The sequence below is a fragment of the Colossoma macropomum genome, unplaced genomic scaffold (assembly GCF_904425465.1).
Source record: "Colossoma macropomum unplaced genomic scaffold, Colossoma_macropomum, whole genome shotgun sequence".
NCBI classification, from domain to species: Eukaryota; Metazoa; Chordata; class Actinopteri; order Characiformes; family Serrasalmidae; genus Colossoma; species Colossoma macropomum.
The window spans coordinates 29,703,511-29,730,692 of record NW_023494806.1 but is presented as its reverse complement, the minus strand read 5'-3'; the positions used below and the strand labels follow the sequence as shown (position 1 = coordinate 29,730,692).

The following is a 27,182-nucleotide window of genomic DNA, read 5'->3' as shown; positions in this document are numbered from 1 at the left end:
TAAAGTGGCCAGTGAGTGGAAGCACAAGGTAGGTGTTTCTATTAAAGTGGCCAGTTAGTGGAAGAACAAGGTAGGTGTTTCTAATAAAGTGGCCAGTGAGTGGTAGCACAAGGTGGGTGTTTCTAATATAGTGGCCAGTGAGTGGAAGCACAAGGGGTGTTTCTAATAAAGTGGCCAGTGAGGGGAAGCACAAGGTGGGTGTTTCTAATATAGTGGCCAGTGAGTGGCAGTGCGGCTGTGCCTTGTTTAAAACTCACTCACCTGCAGGACGAGCAGGCAGAGGAAGTAGGCGTTGGCGATCCTCTGGAACTGTTCGAACAGGTTGAGGGGCAGGAAGGTCAGCAGGTTGTATTTGGAGGTTTTGATGGCGTTCGTCTGCGCGGAGGAGAAAACAGGGACAGATCACTCACAGTCAGAAGCATTAAAGTCAGAGTGAGGGTGAAATCAGCTCACTCTCCCTCAGCACTGTGACGTATTAGTGAGCGAGTCGCGGTATCAGGGAGGGTCTCTGAGCGAGGGGGAGATGGTGAAACATGATATCATCGGTTATATTATTTTGCCCCGCCCACTGGTGCACGGTGATGTAATCAAAGTTCAGAAGATGTTTTAGAGATGGGGCTGAAGTCACTAAAAGAATTTAGACTTTTATATGAAACGATAAATCACGTTTAATATGATCAGTTATGAACTAACCAGGTAAACAGGTCAGGTCTGAATCTGTGGCTCTCAGAGTCAGTTCTATTTAGACTGCAGCACATTATGATCAGGCTTCAGACTCATTATTAATGCCGTAAGTTCAGTAAGGAGTAAAGAGGAATGAAATGATTTGTGGAGGGAAGGAAACCACGTGCAGAGACACGAAGACGGCATTTCATCACTCGCTCACACTGAGGGGAAGTGGATCTGTTGCTATGGGAACTAAAACAGGAAACACTGGATTTGGGCTGGAATATATATATATATTTAACACTGAATTACGACTTAATACTGAAATAATCTACAGTGAAAGACAATCAATCAATCAATCAATCAATCAACCAATCAGACTTTAATGTGTGGTTCAATGTAGCAAAAATTGTCATAATTCATTTTCGTTTCTAACCTTTCTTTATCCCTAACTGTTAAACAGGCTGTTTATGTTACTGCACCTGTAAGACTGATATATATGTAATTGAGCTCCTTTCTGATTGGCTGTGCCCCACCCAAAAAAGCAACCCGGGCTGAAACACTTCTTATAACTTCAGTATAAGTGGGCGGGGCTACACTGCTGGGAACTGAATAGGGGAATATAGAGTACTGTGCACCAATGTGTTGAGTTAAGTGTAAATAAGTGAACACGTCCTCTACAGAGACACACTACTGCACACTTTCATACACAACTCCTGTTATTTACTGAATTTGACATACTAGGGCTGAAATAAAGTCATGTCACATTTTTATATTTTATCTTTTATTTTTTTCATGTTAAACTCACCAAATAAATGGAAATTGTGCACTAAATTTTAACATTTTTCAACCAATTTTCAACCTTAAATGGTGCAGCAGTTACATTCGTTTAAGGTGGAACGGGAAAATTTTAACAAGAGGCTGGAGAATGAGAAGCTGGAATGAGACATTGTAAAGAAACTGTTCTACTTTTGAGGAAAAGTTTCCTGCTGGAGATGTGAGAAAAGCGGCTATAGCTGAGCTAAAGTTTAAAGTCAGTCTGTGTTTTCGTTTATATTATATATTTTAGTCTATAGTAGCACATCAGCACATACTCAGACACACTTACAGCCAAGATGGTAAAATGGACATAAAACGTTGTGGCTCAAAGGTGGTCTGATTTCTGTTGAAAGGATGAAATGGCTCTTCATAATGTTTGAGTTACGACCCCTGCTATATCCTGACTGAATAGAGTCGGGGGTGAAAAGTGTGTTTTGAAACATAGTTTACATACAACTTGCATGAAAATTCATTTTGTCTGTGATTCTGGCCTCTTTAAGGTCTGATGAAGTTTAGAATGACCCCCCCTGCTGCCTCAGTTCTCTAATGGTTTGGAGATAAAAGCTACACTTTCAATTTCACCCCGAGAGCGCTGTGCTGTCCTGCACACGCCGGAGTCAGTGAAAGGTCAGCCAGAGCCGATCCACCGTCACAGCTGTAAATCACTGATAAACATCTGCACACAGGAGGCCCTGATGAACTCTGATTAACCCTTTCAGACATAAATTATTACAAAAATATCCAGATTATATTACTAAGAGCAGCATTATGGTGATATGGATATCACTTCAAATACAAAGCTACTGAGCTGCCCACTGGATACCATGTGTTACAGAAACGAAACAGGAGCAGTTCTGACCTTCAGGGAGTTTCTAAACATGCCTGCCCTTCTCTCTGTTCCACTCTCACTCTCATTCTCTATACACAGCCATACGCAAAGGGAACAATCTTAATATTATCATAGAGCACAATTTCTATTTATTTGATTAACATATTGGTGATATATATATATATATATATATATATGTGTGACATCATATTATATATATATGTGACATCAAGTCTCTTTTGAAAACTCAAAAGTTTCTTTTGGTCCATTCATCATGATATTTACACACAAGGTAAAGGGCAACAGGCATTTTTAAATTATGTCAAAAACTGAAAAACGACAAAAATGGAGAGACGAGGTTTTGTTCCGACAGCAGCGATTTGATTTATTGGTTTATCAAAACTACAGACAAACTATCTGTCATTATCTAAGTTGGTTTCCATGACAAACAAACAAGTAAATTTATAACCAATTCTTCATTGTGTTTAATCCAGTTCTGTCCTCCTGACACATTTTTACCAGATTAGCGGTTTTAAATGTAAAGCAGGGACTAATATAGCCATGATAACTGTTTCATTCCTGTTTCCGTCAGACTGAGACAAAACTGAATTCATGATATCCACTCATGTCCCGTCATGCCTCGTGATTCAGCCAGCATGTTATTTGGATGTAGTTTAAAAGTGAACTAGATGAAACGTGTACAGTAGAACACTGTGAGCTGCATTACATGTTTCCCTGAAGTGAAGAACAGATTCAGGCACCTAAGCTCTCTGTTTAAAGTCATTTACCCCTGCAGTAAGTGTGCTTGTGCTTCTAAGAACATCATATATCATTAGAACAAATACAAATAAACACACGAACAGTAAAAAGCGAGGCAAAAAGGTCTTATTTTAAAAAAGGAGTTGATATCTTGTGAGAAAGTTTGAAGAACAAAGTCTGGTTGCAGATTTCTCCTGGACATAATGACGTCTTGATTAGATAAAGCAGGTATTGGATGATAACTACGATTTTCACTGGGCTGCCATGAGGAGACGTTTGGAAATGTTTAAACAAACACACTAACGTACACATGAGCACTACTATTATATTATTATTATTTGGATTTTTACAAATATAAGTAAATATTAGTATTAGTGAATAAAAACCTGATGCCCAAATAAACAGCTTTTAAAATATAATTTTCTCAGGTGCCTAAAACTCTCATAGCACTGTATACGTCTGTCTATCTATCTGTCTAGCTATCTCATTTCATGATGATTGGACCAACAGAAATGGCCAAAAATCAATTACAATAAAATCTCTTCACATTAACTGACATTAAAAGCTAATGGCATTTTTGCTCTCTCCTGTAAAGTTACCGTGGACAGCGACAATTAATGTGTGTATATATATATATATATATATATATATATATATATATATATATATATATAGGAGTTGATGTCTTGTGAGACAGTATGTGTATATATATATATAGTGTGTGAAGTATATTTTGGCCCGAAGTCACCGCACACTCCTCTCAATGTGTGTGGAGTTGTGCAGTATCACTAGTAGACCTGATTCTGTGGGTTCTGACACTGTGTAACACTCTGTTATCTATTGCTTTTCCATTACGTGTTAGCTGCCTCTCATATCTCGTAGCTTCAGTGCTAAAACTAAAGAAGCAAACTTCACCCACCAAACATGTCCTGGCTGACTGACTCCGTTCAAGGATTGTATGGGGGGCATTTTCTTTCAAACTATCGCTTTAACTGAGGTTTTGTTTATTAATGTGAGTTTAAGGACAGTGTGGACATCCAGTGTGTCTGTCCTTCACACTCACCGCATATCTGAAGGAGAGGTTGTACTCCCTGTCGTTCGCTCGGATCCTCCGCTCCGTCTCTGAGGAGCCACACAGAACAGAAAGAGGTGAAACCAGACAGCGTAAACCAGTGCTCTGACTCCTCTGAACACCCACACCTTAAACTGGGGAGAGACTGAAAAGGGTGTGTGTGTGTGTGTGCAGTGAGAGTGTGTGTGTGGTTTGAGCCGTGCTGTTGGAGGTGTGTAAACCACAGTGTATCAGGTTAAAGTTGATCTCAACCTCAGGCCAAACGTCTAAAAACTACAGTGACTTTGTGACAACAATGTAACAGACAGTGATATGTCTATTAACACTTTAAAGGGGAATTCCACCATTTTTTCCAAATTTCTGCATAATTAAATGGTTAAGATGTAAACAGAGTCATTCAGAGTGGTTTGGTGTGAAACGCTCTGTTCTATAGAAACTTACAGAGTCAGAACTGTTCACAGTGGTGGTGATAGGAACCAGACGTCCACCTCTAAAAGCTCTCTAACGGACAGTTTTTACATTTAATGTTTATGAATTCACTGCCTGAGACATTGTTTTATGATAGTTTTAGGATTTCTGCCTAAATTTTTTTTAGCCTAAGACTTATTTTAAGTACGTTTATGGTGGAGGGGTACATGCAGGGCGTTCTGAGGCAAGGAAAACTCATTATTTCAGAATTTCCACTGCTTTCCATCATCAACATTCCATATAAACTCAGAAGACTCGTGTAGGTTCACTGGTGGTTTTGATAGTAAATAAAATGTCTATATTTGTGTTGTAGTCATGGCGACCCCTGGTTCCTATCGCCACCACTGTAAAGACGATTCGGACCCCTCTCTGTTCTCAGTTTAGAAGTGTGTGTTTGTGGAAGTGAGTAAGTTACCTTTCTCTTTCTTCTTCACACAGTCGAGGCCAAAGAACGACATCACTGCAGCTTCTCCGATCTTCTATCTGACCATCATTCACCTGAGGACACACACACAACTGCAAACTCAACTGCGAATATTAACCATGTCTCAATAATCCTAAAGATGTGTGACTTGATCACGAACCAAAGTCCGATCTGAGAAAGAAAGTCCCAAATGAATATTTAAACAGATCAGGACTGTGTGGGTGTTTCAGACCACACGGTGATTGACAGCGGTGTAGCCATGGTAACGTTAACTACCGCACAGTAGCCAAAACATCAGGCAAACACTTCAGCCACACTTCAGCATTTCCTGAGGTGTGGCTAGGCAGCTACTATAGTCAAAAATCCCTCTAGTAGCGTTAGCACTTAGACTAGAACAACATCGCCATCCGTTTCAGTGCTACAAGTACATTCAGACATTCAGCCGTTCAGGCACAGAATAGAAATTTTACAGACATTGGTTTAGTTGGCCACCCAGCATAGACATGCTGGTTGACCAGCACACCAGCATCCAAAACACAGCATAAGCTAGTTTTTCTAACTTGGATAAAGCACCTATGTTTTTGTGTCGGCTTGTTCTGCATTATTTTAAAATCTAAATAGTCAAAACGTTTAGTTTGCTTACACAGTCACCAAATAAGCGAACACCGTGCACCATTTTCAAGCCATCATTCAAAAAATGTCAAACCAATCTAACAATTGCTAAATTCTAAACAGTGCTGCTAAATAGGAGAGAGGAGCTGGTTAGGCTAAAGCACTGACGCAAGTTTAGATGATAATGCTTCAAATCTGAGGGAGTGAAGTCGAGCATCTGGTGCTGAAGGGACTAAGAGGAGAAATGAAACCTGTTCTGTGGTGCCTGCTTTGGCTAACCAAACGTTAGCTTAGCAAGCAGGCTATAGACCCCAAACAGTGCCACACAGCACAGTACAGGTTTGATTCTGCAGCTGAAATACAACCTGTCCTGTGGTGTTGGGGACTGTAGTGTTTTGGCTATGCTAACAGAAGCTTAGCTAACAGGCTAAACATCCACACAGCAGAGCACAGGTCTGATTCTGACTGACTGCTGCTCTGCTGAAACAACTGTAGAAGATAAAAACGAATGTCTGAGAGAGTAAAAGTGGAGTGAGTGCTGTTGGAGTGAGAAAAAGATGAAATGTGTTTGGGACTGTAGTGTTTTGGCTAACAGTAGCTTAGTTAGCAGGCCAAACATGGCCCACAGCACGGTACAGGCTCAGTTCCAGCTAACTGAAGCTAGAACGACCCATTTGGAGGATTTCTGAGAGCGCAGACTGGGGTGACTGGTGTTGCAGTGAAAGCTGAACGTGTTCTGTGGTGAGTGGAGCTCTTAGCCGCCGCTGAGCTGCTGTCACGCTCAGCTTTTCTCAGGTTTTTTCTGGCCCCTCTTTCTATTACACCACCAATCACCAATCCCCTTTAAAATATAAATGGGTGGAATGTGTTTATTTAGCCATTCAGACACAGAATAGAAATTTTACATCATAATTTTGAAATATCATCATGTAAATGTCACGTTTAGGGTTAGTGGATAGAGGTTGGCTTTGTTGGCTGTAATAAAGCTGGACTGAAGTGACCACTGCTGAGCCCGTCCATCACAGGCAGGACAAAGAGGAGCTTTATTAGGACCCTGTCAAGTCAAACAGAGATTCCCCGCTCAGAAAACAGTTTTTTTTTTCTCAGCGTCCGCCCTTTCCCTCAGGCCAGAACTCCAGCATGACTTCACTCCTCCACTTATTTATAGAAACCACATGTGTGTGTTCAGGAATGTGTGTTTTAGGAGGAACAGTATGGCAAGAACACACAACACACACTCACCCACACACACACACACACACACACACACACACACACACACTCTCAGGGCTCTGTAAAAGTGTTTCCATTACCTCCAAACTGAGAGCGGCAATCCCTCTCTCTCAGAATAAACAGAGTGAGGCTGAATGTCAGCCTGCATCACTGTTTCACTGCACCCTCTCCCAAACCATCCACTTCCTGCAGTTCGCTTGTGTCGACGCTTTTTCTTACATGGTTAAACACAAAACCTGCCCAACACCGCCCGTCACTATCCTCACACACCTTCAACACCTCACTTTTTCCATCTGATGGAGCGCTGAAAGAGTCTCATAGCACCACAACGTTAACCCGAATGGAAAAAAGAAGACGTGCACATGGATTGTTACATATTCAAAATGCATTTCAAATACACTGCAATCCATGTATGGAGAAATATTACACATACAAATGTACCACACAAAAATACATGTATGTAAATGTGTTTATAAACCCATTTGAAAATGCATGAAAACAGCCAAAATCCCGTCTAATGCACTGTTTACTGACTGATACCTTTAGAAATGAATTTCTTCATTTTAAATCTGATCAAATGAACCTTAACATGACAGAAGCGAGTGTTGCAGGTATTGACACTCTGTGAAAATGCAGTTACGATTTGATATCTTGTTTATTTTAAATGCATTGTGTGTGTGTCTTACTGCATATGTACAAAGTACAACGCAGATCACAAAAGTCAGTACCGCTTATTCAGTTTATATATATTTAGTTAGATCTGTAAACTGTATACTCACTTTTGTCCAATCTGGCTGGGCATTTTATATCATATTATTAGCGTGATATCACTGCACGCTACACTGTCTGTGTCATTTCACCCCAGAAAATGTCAATACAGCCTAATGTATCAAAAAAATCAGTGTCACCAGTGACACTGATGTAATGTCACCATGAAATCAAAGCTCTCTAATGCAGAAAAAAGTGTTTGTAATTGTTAACGTGAGTCAGTGTCAGTTCTCATGAAAGCCTCATGTAGGTGTCATGCAGCTCTATGAACTCTGCCCTGTAGTAAAGAGTTACTGTGGTTTCTGACACTGAACAACACACTGTTCTCTGTGAACAGTTAAATGGCTACAGCGCAGCCATTTGGAAGCCGAATATCTGGTTCCATTAACTTTCATGAAGTTAAGAAACATAAAATGTTACCATTTCGGATACGGATGATATGAAAACTACAGAAGCGAACAGACACCAAACACGTCTTATCTTACTGACAACATCTGACGTAAGAGCAGAAACTGTGTAAATTAGATTCTATAACTAACTTCTCCTTCAATCGCAGTTAACGCCGAGATGTTCTCTCGCTGTGCTGCTTGTATTGAGGTCAGGAGGAGAAAGTGAAGATGTCTTGGCCCCCTCTCCAACCGCTGACTGATGCTGGGGGCAGTTTCAGTGGGCCTGATTCTCAGGAGGCCTTTGTAGCCGTACAGAAACACCCACAGCCTGACCTGCTTTTCTTCATACATCAAACTTAAGTGCAATGCAAACAACGCAACAATCGTGGTGGTTTCCAAGTAAATGCATGACTTTTACAGAAAAACTCAACCCTCATGCCACATTTCCATAACCTCAAACCCAAAACCACAACTTCATACGGATGCTGCAAAATACCACAACCTGTACAACCGAACCCGCCTAAACACTTCAGCTCCACTTTACACTGAACTACACGACTCATATGTTAACGTTTCAGAGCAGATACACCAGCATTTATAGTCGACTCTGAATAATTCATCATAGCAACAGTACAATTCATACTGGATGATAAACAAATCATAGTAAATACTGAATAAATCATAATAGCTACTGGAATGACAGAAGGATGAAATGTGTTTGGGACTGTAGTGTTTGGCTAACAGTAGCTTAGTTAGCAGGCCAAACATGGCCCACAGCACGGTACAGGCTCAGTTCCAGCTAACTGAAGCTAGAACGACCCATTTGGAGGATTTCTGAGAGCGCAGACTGGGGTGACTGGTGTTGCAGTGAAAGCTGAACGTGTTCTGTGGTGAGTGGAGCTCTTAGCCGCCGCTGAGCTGCTGTCACGCTCAGTTTTTCTCAGGTTTTTCCTGGCCCGTCTTTCTATTACACCACCAATCACCAATCCCCTTTGAAATATAAATGGGTGGAATGTGTTTATTTAGCCATTCAGACACGGAATAGAAATTTTACACCATAATTGTAAAATATCATCGTGTAAATGTCACGTGACCTTTAGGGTTAGTGGATAGAGGTGGGCTTAGTCCATCACAGGCAGGACAAAGAGGAGCTTTATTATAATTACAATTCATAGTGGATAATAAACAAATCGTAGTAAATACTGAATAAATCATAATAGCTACTGAATAATTGAGTAGATACTTTATAGTAGATACTGAATAATTTAAAGTAGATACTGAATATTTCATAATAGATACTAAATAATTGAGCAGATGCTGAATAATTTAGTAGATAATGAATAATTAATAGTAGAAACGGAATATAGTAGATACTGAAATGTTTATAGTAGATACTTAATTCCGATTATAGACATGAATTATGCCATTTTTGGTTGTTGTTGACTCACGTATAATAGAGGCAGTGAGCAGCTGCGAAACTGAATTATAACTGAATACACATTCGGTTTTATGCGCTGATGAGTGTAAATTTGTAACTGAGATTATTTGGATGGTGAGAATCAGAAAATGATCAACCAGCTTCTAAGACTGAACTTTGGAGGAATGTCTGCGGATTCTTTGAGGAACTGAAAGTGAGTCTCCTGAAAAGAATAGAAGCTGTAATAAAGATAAAGAGTGACACACTGAACACTCAGACAGCTAACATCAGATTTAATAGCAGAGAAGAGAATAACTTGTACATAAAGGCTTTCGACTGTAAATTAAATGAAGTGGGAACTTTAACACAGTCCTGTGTGTGTGTGTGTGTGTGTGTGTGGGTGTGTGTGGGTGTGCGTGTGTGTGTGGGGGTGTGTGTGTGTGTGCGTGTGTGTGTGGGGGTGTTTTGGGCCTTTCTTTCTAGACAACAATGTTTGGCTGGTGTTCAAACAGAGCCTGTGTGTTAAATGACTTTCATATGGCTGTAGAAGCACAGAGGGGCTTTTGTGCGTTACTCTTTTACTGCTGTCACACAGCCAAACTACAAACTTTACGTGTTTTTCTTTTCTGTTTTTTCCTGGTTTCCTATTAGAGTGAGAAGAGCATCACACCCCACTTAAAATAGCTTTCTGTGTAAAGCACTTCACATCTTTACCATCTTATCATCTGCTGCAACTATTATTAACCTTTACCATGAGCTCCTCTGCCCTCCACTACACACTGTCTGCATTAAAACCAGACAAAAGCAACACTGACTTCACACAATTCAGCAGAATTCAGAGTGTGAGATGTAAACAGTGTGGTTCAGATTTCTTTACCAAACCACTCTGAATGACTGAATAACTGACTCTAAATGTAGGTACTGTGATGTAAACTGAGTCTGTTCTACAGTTTCTCATTAGGCTGAATGAATAACCGACTCTAAATGTAGGTATTGTGATATAAACTGAGTCTGTTCTACAGTTTCTCATTAGGCTGAATGAATAACCGACTCTAAATGTAGGTATTGTGATATTGTATGGATTTTGTGTGGGTTAATCAGAGTTCTGTTACAGGGAGAGGCCAGAACAAGTCGAGGAACGACGGCGCTCATTCTAAAACTGTGTAAAGAAAACCAATAAGAGTTTTACACAACATCCCTCATTAAACGCAGACAAAACTATGAAAATTAGCTCAAGTTGTGCAACATTGTATGTGTTCATGATTCTAACCGGCAGTTAAAACCCACAGACACACACACACACACACTCAGAGCCCACCCAGTGTTGCTCAACTCTCTGCGCTACTGGAAAACAGAGAAGTTGGTGATTTGCTGCTGAGAGTTGAACAATAGTAGGAAGTCAGACTGAAATGAGGAGGAGAAGAAACAGTTCTGGCTTGATAAACATAACAGGGGCACTTTCTAACCCTGTGACCTGCAGACTTATTACACATTACATTTCGTTAGATTTGTTTTATTTGTCCCTCTTGAGGGCCATTTATATCCTTTATATGGTTTTACATACCAAAAAAACAGTCATAATTCATTTTTACATGACCATTTTCCATCCTCTCTTCATCCCTTAGAGTTTTCGTCACCGTACCTTTAAGTTCTGATTGTCTGGATTGCGCCTCATTCAGAAAAGCAGGCTAAGCTGAAACACTCCTTATAACTTCAGTGTGAGTGGGCGGGGCTAAACAGCTTTAGGCTGAAGGTTTTGGCTTTTGTGAAATCACAAAAAACAATGAACTGGACTGTATGGACTGACGAACGAACATTAACAGTGTTTACACACCACTTCAAACTCCTATCTAAAAAAGAGTTATTTTCATGATATGAGTGAGTAACCATGACAACACGGCTCTGATTGGTCAGCCTGCCAGCTGATGCATCCAAACAACGCAAATCTAACAGGCTCTTTTTAAAATGAGTCTGCCAGCTTCAGACTCAGTGTAAGACCGCAGTAAAGTGCACATGTACGTTCTCAGAAGTTCTGCTATTTTTTGTCTGTAAAGTTGGAAACCACTCTAAACTCACCACACAGTTCACACTCAGCCAAAAGTGCTGATACACTAGTGACAGGAATTCCTGCTTCTTTCAGTGAGTCAGATACAATCAGCTCAGCTCAGGAATATGAGTCGACTCTTTCAGCTCCAACAGGGCTTCATTCACTGACGCTTTAGGTTTCATTTTCCCAAAATCAGCCGCACTAGCCGTATTAGCAATCACTCAGCTTTCAGTAAAACCTTAATCTACCTTCTGATTTAGAAGAACTGCATTATGTTTATTTAAAAAATTACAAGTCAGATGTTGTTAAGTTTTATGGGATGGATTTTGAGTTAGGCAGAACAAAGGCAGGTGAAAGCAGGGTTGAATGATTTGGGGAAAAATTAATTGTGAGAAATGATTTAACTAAATTTTCACCACAATTCAAAAAAAAAAAAAAGATTCACTACAATTTAACTAAAGTTTCACCAAAATTCAACTCAGTTTTCTCCATGTTTCATCTCGGGTTTTCAGCACTATTCAATTCATTTTCACACTAATTGAACTACATTTTCACCTCAATTCAACTAAATTGTCACCACATTTCAACTCAGTTTTTACCACTATTCAATCAGAATTTCACCACTGTTCAGCGCAGTTTCACTTCAATTCAATAAAATTTTCCCCACTATTCAATTTAGTTTCACCACAATTCAACAATATTTTCACCCAGATTCAATTCAGTTACTGTGGTGTGATTTAAATGTGATTATTCTGTATAAATTAAGCTGCAGGTCTGTTTTTTCACCGAGAAGACCCGACATATTTGGGTTTGAGGAGTGAAAGCTAAATATAATGTGCCAGACTGACAGCTCGTGAGCTCCATGCCGTTAGGTTAAATATTATCCAAAAACAAATTTTCCTTGCTTTTACAAAACACACCATTCACTTCCCGTCCACATATGGAAACTAGTCTGCAAAACAGTCTGTTTTCAATCCAGTGCTTTTGTGACGTCACATAAAATCCAAATCATTCCTCATATATCTGCCCACTCAGCCTACAGCAGGTTAGCTCCACTCACTCACACTGAAGTTATAAGCTTTTTGAATGAGGGTAGCGAATCAGAGCAGAGCTCATTTACATAGATCAGTCTTAAAGGCACAGTGACAAAAACAGCCTGTTTAATTCTGAGGGATGAAGAGAGGCTGGAAAATGGTCATGTAGAAATGAATTAAGACCAAGCACACACACATTCGACACACGACCCGGAGAAAACACGGCCTACCTGAGCGCCACAGTCACAGCAGAGCATTACGGTATGTAGCTACAATCACCATAACTCACCATAACTTTACTGATCACATTCTAATCCCGGCACAGCACAGCACAGACTCTCACACAGGCACGTTAAATCATAATCACACTCACATTAACGCAGTTCAGTCTTCAGTCTCTCAGTGATGTTCTCTCTGTTTAAACTCCATACAGAACCAACGTACCTTCACTGAAACACCCCCTCCTGTACGGCTCGGGGCCGAGTGAGGAACACGCAGAGACATGCAGGAGAATCCCAAACAGCAGAATTTCACAATGCACACACACAAACACACACACACACACACACACACACACACACACACACACACACACCCCACCCACAGCACTTACAAACACTGAAAAGAAGAAACAAGTAAATCTCTGACCTTACAGTGACTGTTTATGAAATGATTCAGTGCATCAAGTCAAATCTCACATTTCACCACAATTCAGTTCAACTGTCACCACGATTCAACTCAGTTTTTATCACGATTCAACTCCCATTTCACCATGATTCAATTCAATTTTCACCACAGCTCAACTCCCATTTCACCATGATTCAATTATATTTTCACCACAGCTCAACTCACATTTCACCATGATTCAATTATATTTTCACCACAGTTCAACTCACATTTTACCATGATTCAATTAAATTTTCACCACAGTTCAACTCCCATTTCACCATGATTCAATTATATTTTCACCACAGCTCAACTCCCATTTCACCATGATTCAATTCAATTTTCACCACAGCTCAACTCCCATTTCACCATGATTCAATTATATTTTCACCACAGCTCAACTCACATTTCACCATGATTCAATTATATTTTCACCACAGTTCAACTCACATTTTACCATGATTCAATTAAATTTTCACCACAGTTCAACTCCCATTTCACCATGATTCAATTATATTTTCACCACAATTCAACTCCCATTTCACCATGATTCAATTATATTTTCACCACAATTCAACTCCCATTTCACCATGATTCAGTTAAATTATCACCACAATTCAACCAAATTTTCACCACAATTCAGCTTAGGTTTCACCATCATTCATCTTAGTTTTCACCACAATTAAGCTTATTTTTCATCACAATTCTTTACCTAATATTAATATAATATTCTTTCTGATCACTTTGGAACTATTTATCCAGTAGTGAAATATAAACAATCAAAACTACACACTAAGCTTTTAATATTTCACATTTTTCATCAATGTTTTGAACTTTATTCAGGCCAAACAATGAGTGTATACTTTATTAAATATGATTATTATAATCAATATTATAATCAATTATACTCTAACATTACAAAATCAGTTAAGTAAAAAATTCCACCACAGTGCAGCACAATGCATTAATACACTGCTGTATTTCAAGTCTAGACAATACACGTTTTCTAAGACATGCATTCATCCAGACTTGTTTATCTATTTTAAGCAGCTTTATTGAATAAAATATGATATGTTGCTGCACTGGTGGATGATGTAGTTTCGGGATATAAGGCTTGAACAACATTAATTATCTGCCAGCTCAGTTTCACTTAATAAAATTACTTAAAATGATTAAAAATGTCTATTTCCTCCTCACTCACACCAGCATGCACAGTCTGTAGAAAGAGGAACAAATTTCTCTCGACTGAATAAGCCAAGAGGAACAAAAAAGAACAGAACAGGACACTGTGGTTAGTGACGGGGAAATGCAGTCAATCAACTGGGACGGTTGACCTGTAGGTTTACACTGGAGCTATGACGCTAATGTAGCTAACAAGTAATGGGAGCTAACAGAAGTAGGTGGAGCTCAAATGAGTGGAAATTTATGTAAATGAGTAAATACATATCTATTTTCATATATGTTCCTAGTTTAAGCACTGTATGTCACTCTGATAGAGCCTGTGACTGTAGAGCTCTTGACCAAATATCCCAGCAGACAACGCTGCACAGCACTCACTGACAACTATGGATACACCAACAAGCAGCAAACTAACAAAAGCAGCAGCTTGGTGGAGCTCCAGCTCCCCTCGAGACCCTCCACTGTAACAAGAATCCATGAGCTGAATGAATGAGAACGACAGGCTACAATCATAGAGTAGCCAGACCACTCAAAGTATATATGATACATATAACATATACTCTCATTGACTATACATAGGAGATGCACTCATTGCTGCACATGCAGCCGCTGTTGCTCTCACTGGACACTGGTCATAAAAACTAAAAGCCATTTTCATTTTCCACTCATACAGCTATAACAAAATGTGCTTTTGAAATGGAAACAGTTTTTCTTTAGGGTCAAACTGGAGCAAATAAGACGAATGTGATTAATCATGATTAACTTAAAAAAATTAATGCAACTAATTAATTATGTAAATCTTTTGACAGATCAAAGTTAAATCAGAGAGACTTTCATAGACCAGATTTATTGAAACACAGGCCAAACATTTCTAGAAAACAGGAATTAAGTGCAGTAAAGGTCAGCCGCTGTTGCAGTGGGATTTCATCAGCACTCGCTGACCATTTGGGTGTGGAGGAAGCAAGGGCTTTGAGTCACCCAGCCACCTTCCAATCACCATCACCACCGTCATCATCAAAGCTGGAGTATAGGAGTATAAACACTGATGTAATGTGATATTTCAGATCAGAACAACAGTACTGGCTAAAGCTTTGATATATATATTTCAGAAAGTGGTGATTCAATCCCAGCTGATGGCTGCTGCTACTGTGCTGTCGAGGACAGCGCTAAATCGCAAACTCCACTCTGGACAAAACGGTCAGCTAGACACCAAAATGTAAACGCTAAAATATCCTAATGTTTGTCCTTATTTTTAATAAAGTAAACATTTGTCAAAAAGTCTGATTTAATTTGCTAACATTCCCTGATGAACTAAAGTTGCTAACTAGCTAGCTGCTGGAATACTAGCTTCCTCTCAGTGGTCTAATAAACCAAAGGAGTGACAGTATAGAACTGAGAAAATATGAGCACGACACTTCACTGTAGTACATGCCTGTGATATAACATATAGCTGCTGTACAATCACATTAATTCAGGCTGCTAACTGTGCTAATCAAATCTTAATCTCAACAAACTAATTTACACAAATTTTCCCCCAAATGTAGTCGATTAGCCACGACATGCTCGGACTGCACTCTAATGTAGGTATAGCTAACATTAGTAGCCACAAGGCTAAAGTAGCTAACGCAATGGAAATGCATGTATGCCAATTAGCACGGTGCTAACTACATAAATCAGTCATGACACACTCGACTCAGACTGTGTGGAGGTGTTCAGTGTCTCTAATAGAACATGATTATGTGGTTTCTGACACACTGTTATCTAGAAACATGGCCTAAAGTTTGTTAGCACAGCTAAAAACAGTAGCAGCTACCCTGAAGCCTCAATTTAGGCTGTACTTTTCCATTTTTGCCTCACAGTTGATGAGGTATAAGCTTCTGTTACTTGTTAGCTACATTAGCCTTGTAGCTTTAGTGCTAAAACTTGAGAAGCAAGCTTTAGACTCTAAACATGTCTTCGTTAATCGACTACATTTGAGTTAAGGGGAACTGATTCAATTAGCATTAGAACTATAGATGTAAACCCACGATGAGAGATTTGTGGATCCGTTTGTTTTAACACCTAAATGTGAGGAATGCTAATACTGACATTAAGACGATACCTTTCACCCGATCCAACAGATTCACTGAATTACAAGATCAAAACGTAAATAATGCTGCATACATGCTACTAGCAAGCTAACGCTCCTGTGCACTGCAATGAAAGTAAGTCTAACACTGTTAGACACCAAGGCCAGCAACTCAGACTGCAGCCTAAAACTGCCAAAGTCTCCAAATCACCACACTGGACAGAGCCTGCTGGTTTGTGTGGGCTATTTTGGTTTTGATGGTGTCAGTTCAGTGCAAGGCAGCCTAAGCATGTAGCAATATTCATATTTTAGGTCTTTTACAACCTCATGATTCCTGTGATATTCAGGGGGAACTGTACACAGAACAAAATGTATCAGGTTTGTTTACTACAGGATGTGATTGTTTTTCAAAAAAATGACATTCATATTTCCCACAGGGTGACGCTGATGCAATTTTTCCAGATAAATATGACTATTTGATCGCATTGGGGCTGGAAACTGATTATGGTGACGCAGAGATCAGCTAAAGGTAACAGTGAGTTCAACCAGAACAGCACACGCCTCTCAGTTTAGCGTCAGACTAAAACGTCGGGCTAATAATAGATGGAAAAATCATTCAGGCCAGAGCAGCCGCTCCCTGAATAATTCACCCCATCCTCAGGGCTGTGCTTGACTTCTCTCAAAAGCACACAAGAGCTCTCACTTTACCTGATAAGGCCGTGTAATTTCTAATGACCACTCCATTATTCATCCATTAACAATGACCGTACAGCGCTGTCAGTTATGATGCGCTGCATTATTGATGTGTGGTATTTCACAGCGAGCGCTTGTTTGGGTCAGTGGCAAACGGGCTAGTTAGCGATGCCGCTACATGTTAAGGCCACTGACCTTACACAGGGGTCATGATTGTTTTAGTTCAGCTCCATTTTATTTCATCTTACAGGCTACAATTCAGTCCATAATTACAAAGAATGTATAGCATGATTTACTCTTTTTCAACGACAGGATGATAACGTTATTCCTCCAATCAGAAATACTGACCTTCTGTCAAACAGGGCACACCTGATTGGCTCAAATGCATTAACGAGGACACAGATTATGCTAATTAAACTTAAACAAGGTACATATAGTAATTGGGATGATACTGCTATCACTTAAGTTCTAAATAAAAGTGCCTGTTGGGGGTTATTTCACAATGTTTTTAACATGTAAAAGCTTGTTTGGGAAATAATTCATATATAGGATTCACTTTTTCACTTTCAATTTTTTTTGTTTTTGGAACAAAAAAAAGAATTTCAGCTAAAACCTCTAGATCTAAATATCTAAGATGATGAAAAGACATGTTCAGTTACCTTTTAGTGCTAACTCTTTAGTTTGGGCCATTTCATATTCTTCATAATCTGATAATATGTTAGCGTTATGCTAACGGTGCACATTATCATTTTTTGGCTTTTCTAGATTAAAAACATTATGATCTTGTAACAGACATTAACATATATTCCATATATATATATATATATATATATATATATATATATATATATATATATATGTATATATATATATATATATATATATATACACTATACTATACTATATATTACAGCGACTCTTTCAGTAAAGAGGCCTGGCATAGAGCTGCCGCCACTGTTTTACATTCCTAACAACTACCCGGAACACTGCTTAGATTACGGCTCCTATTCGCAGTCAGTGACACATCTAGAACTTCACGAAGGACTACAGTGATGTTTTTTCTCAACACTCATTATCAATCAATTCTTAATTATGTTGGTTGTTAATCTAATGTGTGAGGCCTTCAGTCCAGCTCCTGAAGTCCTGACCCTAACTTTAAGCCTTGAAGCTTGAATGGGAAAGCTTGCTCAGTGCCACCATTTCACCATGTTTCACCACAGCTGATGCAATTCATTTTACATTGACAAAATAATGATCTTATATTCCAACATTGTGGTTTCATTTTATTATGATACAGTTATGGATCCAAAATTGAGATCTAATATTCCAATATTATGATCCAAGTTATGAATCCAAAATATTGATCTAAAATTCCAAGAATGTGATCCCAGGATGCACCCAACTTGGTGATCTGATATTCCAATATAATGATCCACAGCAAGACCCTCAACTGTTATCTGAATATTCCAAACATATCGCTGCTGTCGGAACAAAACCTTGTATCCCCATTTTTATCATTTTTCAGTTTTTGACATAATTTGAAAATGCCTGCTGCTCTTTACATTACTTCATGATGAATTGACCAAAAGAAACGGCCCAAAATGACTATATATATATATATATATATATATATACATATATGTACACTGATAAGTCCAAGACTAAAGAAAATATTCCAAACGTGCTAGATTATACTCCAAGGTTGTATAGACTTTAGTTAACTTTGCTTGGACTTGACGAAGAAAGGTGGAATTCTTCCAAGGTCTGTATTCCGGCCCATTATAAAAATTCCACAAAAGTGATCTGGTTACTAACCAATGAGAGAGCTCGCTTGACTGTATCTATCTAGAGTTAAAATCCAACAAGCATGATGATACTGCACACCTATATATGATGCCAAGGGATCAGAGATGCTTTAGACTGGGAGGATAAACTAATGCTAATTAGCTTTGTGCACACAACAAGAAGAATCTACTCACGTTTGAGTCCTCTTTTGAGTTTCTACAGCACAGAAAAACCAAAGAAAAAACATCATTTTTACAGTAGTGATAAACTGTATTTTCCATGTTTACAAACAGAGGGATCACATTTTGAATATCAGGCTCAGTAATCTAAAGGGTTTGGTATGTACAGTTTGTATGGATTGCAAGAAAACAGATTGTTTGTTTAGTCTGGATTAATTAATTCCCTAGGAGACGAGTTTTCTCCTGAATACTGATAAACATCAGGAGGGCGCTCACTGTATGGGCCGGCTCTTTCATCGTAACTAAAGCTAATCTGCGTTTAAGCATGCTGTTACATAACCCGGACATTTTTAACGACCGAGTTGTAAAATGGGAAGTCTGGACATGATTCCGAAGACTGCAGCTTCCCACCATGCACTCTTTATACTGAATAAACACCACAGATCTTTATATCAATGTGCACCACAGTGTGCTCAGTGTCTCCCACTACTGTACACTGCATTGCTAAACAATTAAGTGAATAGTTTTGACTTTTTATTCTTTTTTCATTGGTTGTTGTCACATAAGCTGTGATAGGGTAAAATAATGTACAGCAGTGAGACAAATTACTGAGTGGCCAGTTTATTAGATTTATTGGGCCATTTTATCAGGTACAACAGGTTGCTAGGCTAACTGCAGAGACATACTATCAAATAAATGTTTGTACAGTGTCAACTTTTAATTTTACAGTTCTATAAGTGAGAATTTGACCCTGAGAGAATCCGGCATTGACTATTTCCTTTACACTGGTCATCAAAATGGTGGTGGGGTCATGCGGTGACATCAAATAAAAGAGGTGAGTACAGCGCAATGCTAATGAGGGAGTACGGATCTATTCGAGTCAAAGCCTATTCCATTCCCACAACAAACTAACCCTGAGAACGAAACAAGAAGAATCCACTCACAATGATGAGCACTGGATCCTGAGTACAGAAAACAGGACCCCCCAAAACACCACACCTACAGTACTGATGAGCGGGTGTCTGATGTGTGAGTTTGGGTTTGTGTGGACCGTATGGATTAAAGGAAAACAGCTAGTTCAATTGTTTAGTCTGCTTTAATTAATGTCCACTAAAAGATAAGCAGAGAAACACCGGACATTCACTCACTAATGAGTAACGCTGAGTGACTTCTTAAAGCTGAAGTGCTGTTTGAAAGAAAATGCTCTGCATTTTACACAAGGAGAAGAAATGCTCCCATGTTAGCGATGAGGCCTTTTATACCGGTAACACAATCAGTTCAGTTACGCTTTCCGCGATCTGGTAATCGCTCAAAGTTTGGAGTCTATTTTCTACCATTTGCCATGAAAAGCAAACTAGAAGTACAAAATGATCCAGTTTGTCGCTCAAAAGTGGTATTTAAACATTCATATATATTCTTTAAATATACATAAACCAGTACTGTCAGCTTACATTACTTGTTAGCTACATTAGCCTTGTAGCTCCAGTGCTACAACTTTAGAAGCCAACCTCAGACACCAATGTAGTGTCTGACTGACTGACTGCATTCAGGGGGAAACTGGAGGAATCAGCTTTTCAGCTAATCTGCTGCTTCAGTGCATCTCAGTAATTCGACCTTCGCTCAGTTCAGACAGACAACAATCGGGCATTCAGAGCAACGAGCTCATTCTGACAACACGTTACATTTTAGAGAAGCAGAGTTCGCACACGTCACCGTGGAGGTGAATCTCTTTAAAGCTCTGCTCCCTCTGAAGAGTGAAATCTGAGCCGGCTCCTCCACCTCCCACCGAGCTCCGGCACTTCAACAGGTTTCAGAGTCCCTCACCTGAACACACTCACCACGCTCTGATAACTGACCTCTCTTTAAGAGCTCACTGACTGACCTTCAGCAGCACTACGGACACAGCACTGCATCATCCCTACACAGCACCCTGAACTGAGACTGAGCACAGCCGAGAGAGAGAACACGATAGAAGAGAGAGAGAGAGAAAAAGAGAAAAAGAGAGAGATGGAGCAAGACAGAGATAGTAGAGAAAAGGAGATAGACCAAAACAGAGAGAGAGAAAACAAGATAGAGGAGAAAGACAGAGAGAGAGAGATAGTAGAGAAAAAGAGAGTGATAGACCAAAACAGAGAGAGAGAGAGAGAGAGAGAGAGACAGAGAGAGGCAGAAAAATAGCAGAGAAAAAGAGAGATAGAGTGAAGCAGAGAGAGATAGTAGAGAAAAAGAGAGAGAGATTGAGTGAGGCAGAGAGAAACAGATAGTAAAGGAAAAGAGATAGACCTAAACAAAGAAAGAGAGAAAACCAGATAGAGGAAAAAGAAAGCGATAGACCAAAACAGAGAGAGGAGAGGAAAGAGAGAGAGAGATAGATCGAGACTGAGAGATAGAGATAGACCGAGGCAGAGAAACAGTAGAGAAAGAGAGAGAAAGAGAGAGAGAGAGAAAAAAAAAGAGAGAGAGAGAGAGAGAGAGACTGAGAGAGATATAGATAGATAGAGAGATGGTAGAGAGAGAGCAACAGAGACAGACCGAGACACTTAGAGATAGACCGAGACTGAGAGAGAGAGAGACAGAGAGAGAGAGAGAGAGAGAGAGAGAGAGAGAGAGAGACTCTTTGGCGATACTGTATGTTACATTAATCCAGTGAAGCTCTGTAGAACGTTTGGCTTCTTTTTTCTTTTTCTTTCTCTTTTCTGTCTCTTCCGGTATTTTTGCAGGACGCTGTGCCCTCTAACCTTTCATCTGTAGGACTTACCGTCCGTCTGTCTGTCCGTCCACTCGCCCGTCCGTCCGTCTCAACGAGCGGAAGATAAATCCAGAGGTGTTTTACTTCAAACAGGGACTCCACAGCTGCTTCATAGCTTCCCTCAGGCCCTTTACTCTCCCTCTCTCTCTCTCTCTCTCTCTCTCTCTCTCTCTCTTTACGTTCTTACCCCCTCAACTCTCCCTCTTTCTCTCTGTAGTGTTGAGAGGGGGGTTTGGCCTCCACACTCATTCACTTTCTCACACACACACACACACACACACGCCCCTGCAGATAAACAGTGAACGGGGCGGGACCGCTCACACACTCTCATACACTCTCACACACTGTCACACACTCCTCTCCTTCTCTCCGTCTGCTCCACTCCTCTCTCTCTCTCTCTCTCTCTCTCTCTCTCTGTCTCTCTCTCACTCTCTCTCTCTCTCTGTTTCTTCAGTTTCCAAACTCCATTAGTTCTCTCTTTCTATGATACAGTCTTTGTTCAACCTTCCACAAACCTCCCTTTCTCTCCCCCTCACTCTCTCTCTCTCTCTCTCTCCCTCCCTCCTCCTCCTTTCTCTCGCTCTCTTGCTTAAAGTATCAATTTCCTGCACGCCAAAAAAGGAAGTGAGTCTTTCTCTTTTTTCCGTCTCCCGCGCTCTGAGAGCCCCAGACAGAGAGCACTGCAGCCACACGCTGCACTCCTCACTCACTCACTCGCTCACTCACTCTCTCTCTCTCGCTCACTTACTCACTCACTCACTCCCTTACTCACAATGGCTTATTCTATCAGACGTTTCGGTATAGCTGTGCTGGTCTGGGGTCAGTCCTCTCCCTCGTCCCTCTTTAACATAGTCTAATAACTAGAGCTGTAAGTCTGAAACTGACCGCAGATCAGATCAGTTAATCTAAATGAGTCCAGATGGTTCTTTTCAGTTCCTCTGGACCATAAACACACTATAAACACATGTAAAAAAACAAGACGAGTCTCGTACACGCGCAATAAGCGAAAGGAGAAACTGTACACAGTGCAAATTTCCAAGATCAGCCATCGTTTGTTACATTTTCACCCAAAATAGTCACAGATACGTTATTCATTTCTAAGCAGAAGTCTGTGAGGAGATGAGATAAGATTATCCACTTGCATAAGGAGAGAAGTGAAAAAAGTTTCCAAAAAATGAGTTAAAAACTGATTAGACGCTACGAAGAAAATGTGGCTCCTAACAACCACCTGGAAGACCTGTTAGACACCAAAACTGTCCCCATCAGATAAACAGCACTTAAAGCTTTCATCTCTGAGAGACGTGGACAGACACACTGACAGACAGCTGGTAAGGTGCAAGTTGCTGTTAAGAAACACTTGCTTTTGTTTTTCCACTGGTCACTACCAAGTGAACCGGACTGTACCTGAGTGCCCCGCCTCAATTTGGTCACACTTTCTGCTGGGGTACTAAGCATGCCAAGCCAGAACGTATGGGTGGAGCCAGAACTGAAGCAAACCACAGACTGGTCAAATACAATTGATACAGATTTGTCCCGAGGTGTCACTGGAATCAGATGACCATCGTTAAAAGAAGAAAACATTAGCTGGCCAGAATTGGTAAGTGTGACTTCCAGCTAAAACCAAACAGCAAGTAAAAGGTAAATCAGGTTTTGAAGCTCCTCCTTTGTTGCCCCTCTTGTTTGTGTTAAGAGATCATGTGACCACATGAGCTAAAAAGAATTCGCCAACTTTCATGGTTCTGCTGGCGGACGAGAAATGGACACAGGTACTTGAGCAGGGTACCTTGAGTTCTGGGTTCGGACAGTGCCAAACCGTGCTGCCCAGCGCAAAAACTCCATAAGATGAAGGATGAGGCCAGTCCAATAAGGTCCAGGTGAATACTGTAGTCCTCAGACTGGACACATCCAAATTATTTGAGTGATGGTACACAGCATCCGTTATAAAAAAGATTGGATGTTCGGATGAGGGACTGAATGACCACTGCTCCCATCACCAGGAGACTTGTCAAGAGACATCAAGCATGTAGGTGTAGATGCCTGCATGCTGGTCTTAAAAAGTGACATTTGGATGCACTACAACCAAAATCGTACACTTCACAGAAAGAAGCACTGGAAAGTATCCAGTGATGAGGCAAACCTGAGATGACAAGCCCCTGAGATGACTTTCCCACAAGGGAGCGGGGCACTAAACGGCAGACGCCAAGGTATATTCATACGGAGAGCCACTGCACGTCATCTCTGGGAAGTATCCAGTGATGAGGTAAACCTGAGATGACTAGCACCTAGGACTTTCCCACAAGGGAGCAGGGCACTGGATGGCAGATGCCGAGGTATATCCACATGGCCACTGCAGGTCACCTCTGGGATCCCCTACCTGTTCGGCCTGGGTCCCCACTAAGGCTACCCAGCTGTAAGCAAAAGGTTGCAAGTAGATGGCAAGTAAAGATGGTAAATTTAGCAGCAACAGCAGAGCAGAATAATACATTAAAAAATGTTTTATTATCCAAGCATAGCAAAAGGAAATCAGCAGGTTTTTGTTGTGGATGAGTAGCAGAGGCTGCTTCTTCAAAAGCAACGTCTCACTGAATTGTAAGCCTGTATATTTTCTCTGTCTTTCTGTGATGAAACTGAACAAGTGACCACGAGGGAGCTGGGCACTGGATGGCAGATGGCGAGGTATATCCACACAGTGGTTTTAGTTTTGGAATACTGCCACCTCGGACGATCAACCGAGTGCTTGAGTACTCGTCCACGTAATGTAAAGCGCGGTTCCTGGTGTAGTTTGTCCGATCCCAGTTCTTGACACACTGTATTTACACTAGACGTCTAAACGCTCTGTGTTTATCTGTGCTGTTTATGCCTAACGTAAACACCTCCATGATGTTCAAAATTCACCAATATCCATTAACCAGAAAGAGAAATTCCCGGCGCCTAAAGGTCAAAGACACGGAAAGCCTCGGACTGCAGAAGTGGATGGAAGCAGCTTAGATCAACAAAGTCACATCATGGAAAATAACTACAGTACAAAGCAGGGAGTTTATGAACATATTCCTACTCAGAACCAGCGGTGATCATCACCCGGATACTCAGGAACCTCCGGTGATCTGTCTTACCTCTAACTCTGCACAGAGACGATCAGGACAGACCAGCCCTTCCATAAAGTTCTGGACGTTCTCCTCGGTCACTTTTCCAGCCTCAACAGAGACGAGGAATGTTCAACATTCGCAGCTTCTGTGTTTGTCCTGTCAATGATCAGCCAAACTGGAAATGATTCATCAAAGATACAGACTCCAGTAACAACAGACAGAGAGAGAGAGAGAGAGAGGGAGAGAGAGAGAGAGAGAGAGAGAGAGGGAGAGAGAGAGAGAGAGAGGGAGAGAGAGAGGGAGAGAGAGAGAGAGAGAGAGAGGGAGAGAGAGAGGGACAGAGAGAGGGACAGAGAGAGAGAGATTTAGAGCGTAAAAGTTTATCCTATAAGAAACAGGTTGCCAGAATTCTGAGCTGGATTAACGTAACTGCTCTATGCTGTCCAGTCTGTCTGTGGTTCCTATAAGCCAGTGAACAGAGCAGTACAGTCCAGTCGAGAGGAGAGACACCCATCAGGAAGCTTTGAACAGCCTTACAGTAATAATTAGCCACAGTCTAAGTAAACTGATGGCTTATTAACGTGAGCTTTAATAGGAAATATTACTAATTTTGACATTATTAGGTAAATAAGGCTGTTTTCTAGTCGGCTTAAGGCTGACTTTACATGCTGAAACGTACATGAAACTAAACTGCACAAGTTGCATAATTATGTGAAGCCTCCTGCAACTCGTCTGTAATGTAGCCGCAACAGCTGCAAACAAGTTTCATGAAACAGCCAAAACAGCAATAAAGCAAACATGAATCACACTGAACAACATACTTTGCACTGATGTTACTGGATCGGTGGACCAAAACAAACAGTAGATTGGGTGGTTGAAAAGCAGACCACCCAAATAATACCTGCTCTGTGGGGGTCCTGTGGGGGTCCTGACCACTGAAGAACAGGGTAACAAAGTACGCAGAGAAACAGATGGACTACAGTCTGTAACTGTAGAACTACAAAGTGCTTTTATATGGTCAGTGGAGCTGATACAATGGTCAGTGAGTGTAGAAACAAGGAGGCGGTTTGAATAATATGGCTGATTGGTGTGTATTGCATGCAACGCACAACATGAGTAGTTGCATGAAATGCAACCCTAATAATACCTGCAGAAAAGTCAGTAAACATCTTCAAAGGAACAGTCGAGCACACTTATTCATGATAAATCTTTTATTTACAAAATTTCACATATTGATACAGTATATTCAACAGTTTAGTTGTGATAATCTCTACAGTAGATCAGTCATAACTAAATAAATAAGATTTTATTCCACATTTTGGACAGTACGTAAAATAAAATGTATAAGCCATAGCTGTAGTTGACACTGTGTACAGTAAATACATGCTGGAACAGTAGCGCTTTCCTCACTGACTCGTCCTCTTCTGTGCATTAATGAGGAGAAATAATAAAAAAATCACTCTTAATCACAATCTACTTGGCACAAAGTTCACACAGTGATCTCCACTCCCACTGGCTGGAGCTTCTAGATGAGCTGTCCATCAGATCTTTTAGCCAATCACGGCCAACCAGCTTCAGAGATTGACCAACGGCAGTGGACGATACATGACTGGGGCAGTTAGCACTGTGTGAGCGTTTATCGTATGGTTCCCTTAAAGTGACACAAAATTGGCAAAAGCAGTGAAGTGTTTGTGTGAGTGAAGGGACTCGGGCAGTTAGAGTTAAATTCAAGTAAATCAGATCATAACGATGGCAAAAAATGCTAAATCTAGATTGGTCAGGGTCCAACAGCGTTGAAATCAGGATAAACAGATGCCTGCTGTAGCTCTGCTAAACGATCAGGCTGCTCTTTGTTGAGAAAACACTGGTACGTAACAGGGAGGGCAGTGCAATCGTCCATTCATCTTAAAGCGAAGGCAGTCTGGACATTATCATGTCCACTAAAGCATTAAGCTGCAGTCACACTACACGTTTGCAGTAAAGACAGTTACATCTTATTAAGCTCATGACTGAGTGCTGCCTCACTGCTATGTGTTAATTTGTAGTCGAGGAGGAATTTCATAGAATATCACGCTAAAGTTAGCACTACATTTAGATCTGTGCTGCTATACGGACCCCTGACCTTTCAGAGAACCAGTTATGCATGTTGGTCAACTTGCATGAACTTGAAGTTTCACATGTGGAATGTTTGTATATTTATTTTTGAAAATGTAATTTGCTTGTAAAAATTGTAGTGTCGA

The 27,182-nt window shown here is 40.5% G+C and overlaps 1 protein-coding gene across 4 annotated transcripts in view; it reads right to left on the bottom strand.

Moving 5' to 3' along the window:
* Positions 1-25,092, bottom strand: part of atp8b5a (ATPase phospholipid transporting 8B5a) — a 49,751-nt gene extending 24,659 nt beyond the window's left edge. The window contains exons 1-4 of one of the 4 annotated variants that reach the window (XM_036598426.1): positions 24,970-25,092; positions 5,029-5,111; positions 4,137-4,195; positions 262-375 (exon numbers count right to left, since the gene is read on the bottom strand). In XM_036598426.1, coding sequence (XP_036454319.1) covers positions 262-375; positions 4,137-4,195; positions 5,029-5,071 — 216 coding nt within the window. In that variant the 5' untranslated portion in view covers positions 5,072-5,111; positions 24,970-25,092. Of the gene's footprint in view, positions 1-261; positions 376-4,136; positions 4,196-5,028; positions 5,112-12,910; positions 13,083-19,122; positions 19,178-21,865; positions 22,215-24,969 lie in introns of those variants that run through there. The other 3 variants (XM_036598425.1, XM_036598424.1, XM_036598423.1) reach the window with 3 other exon arrangements.
* Positions 25,093-27,182: the final 2,090 nt, after the last annotated feature.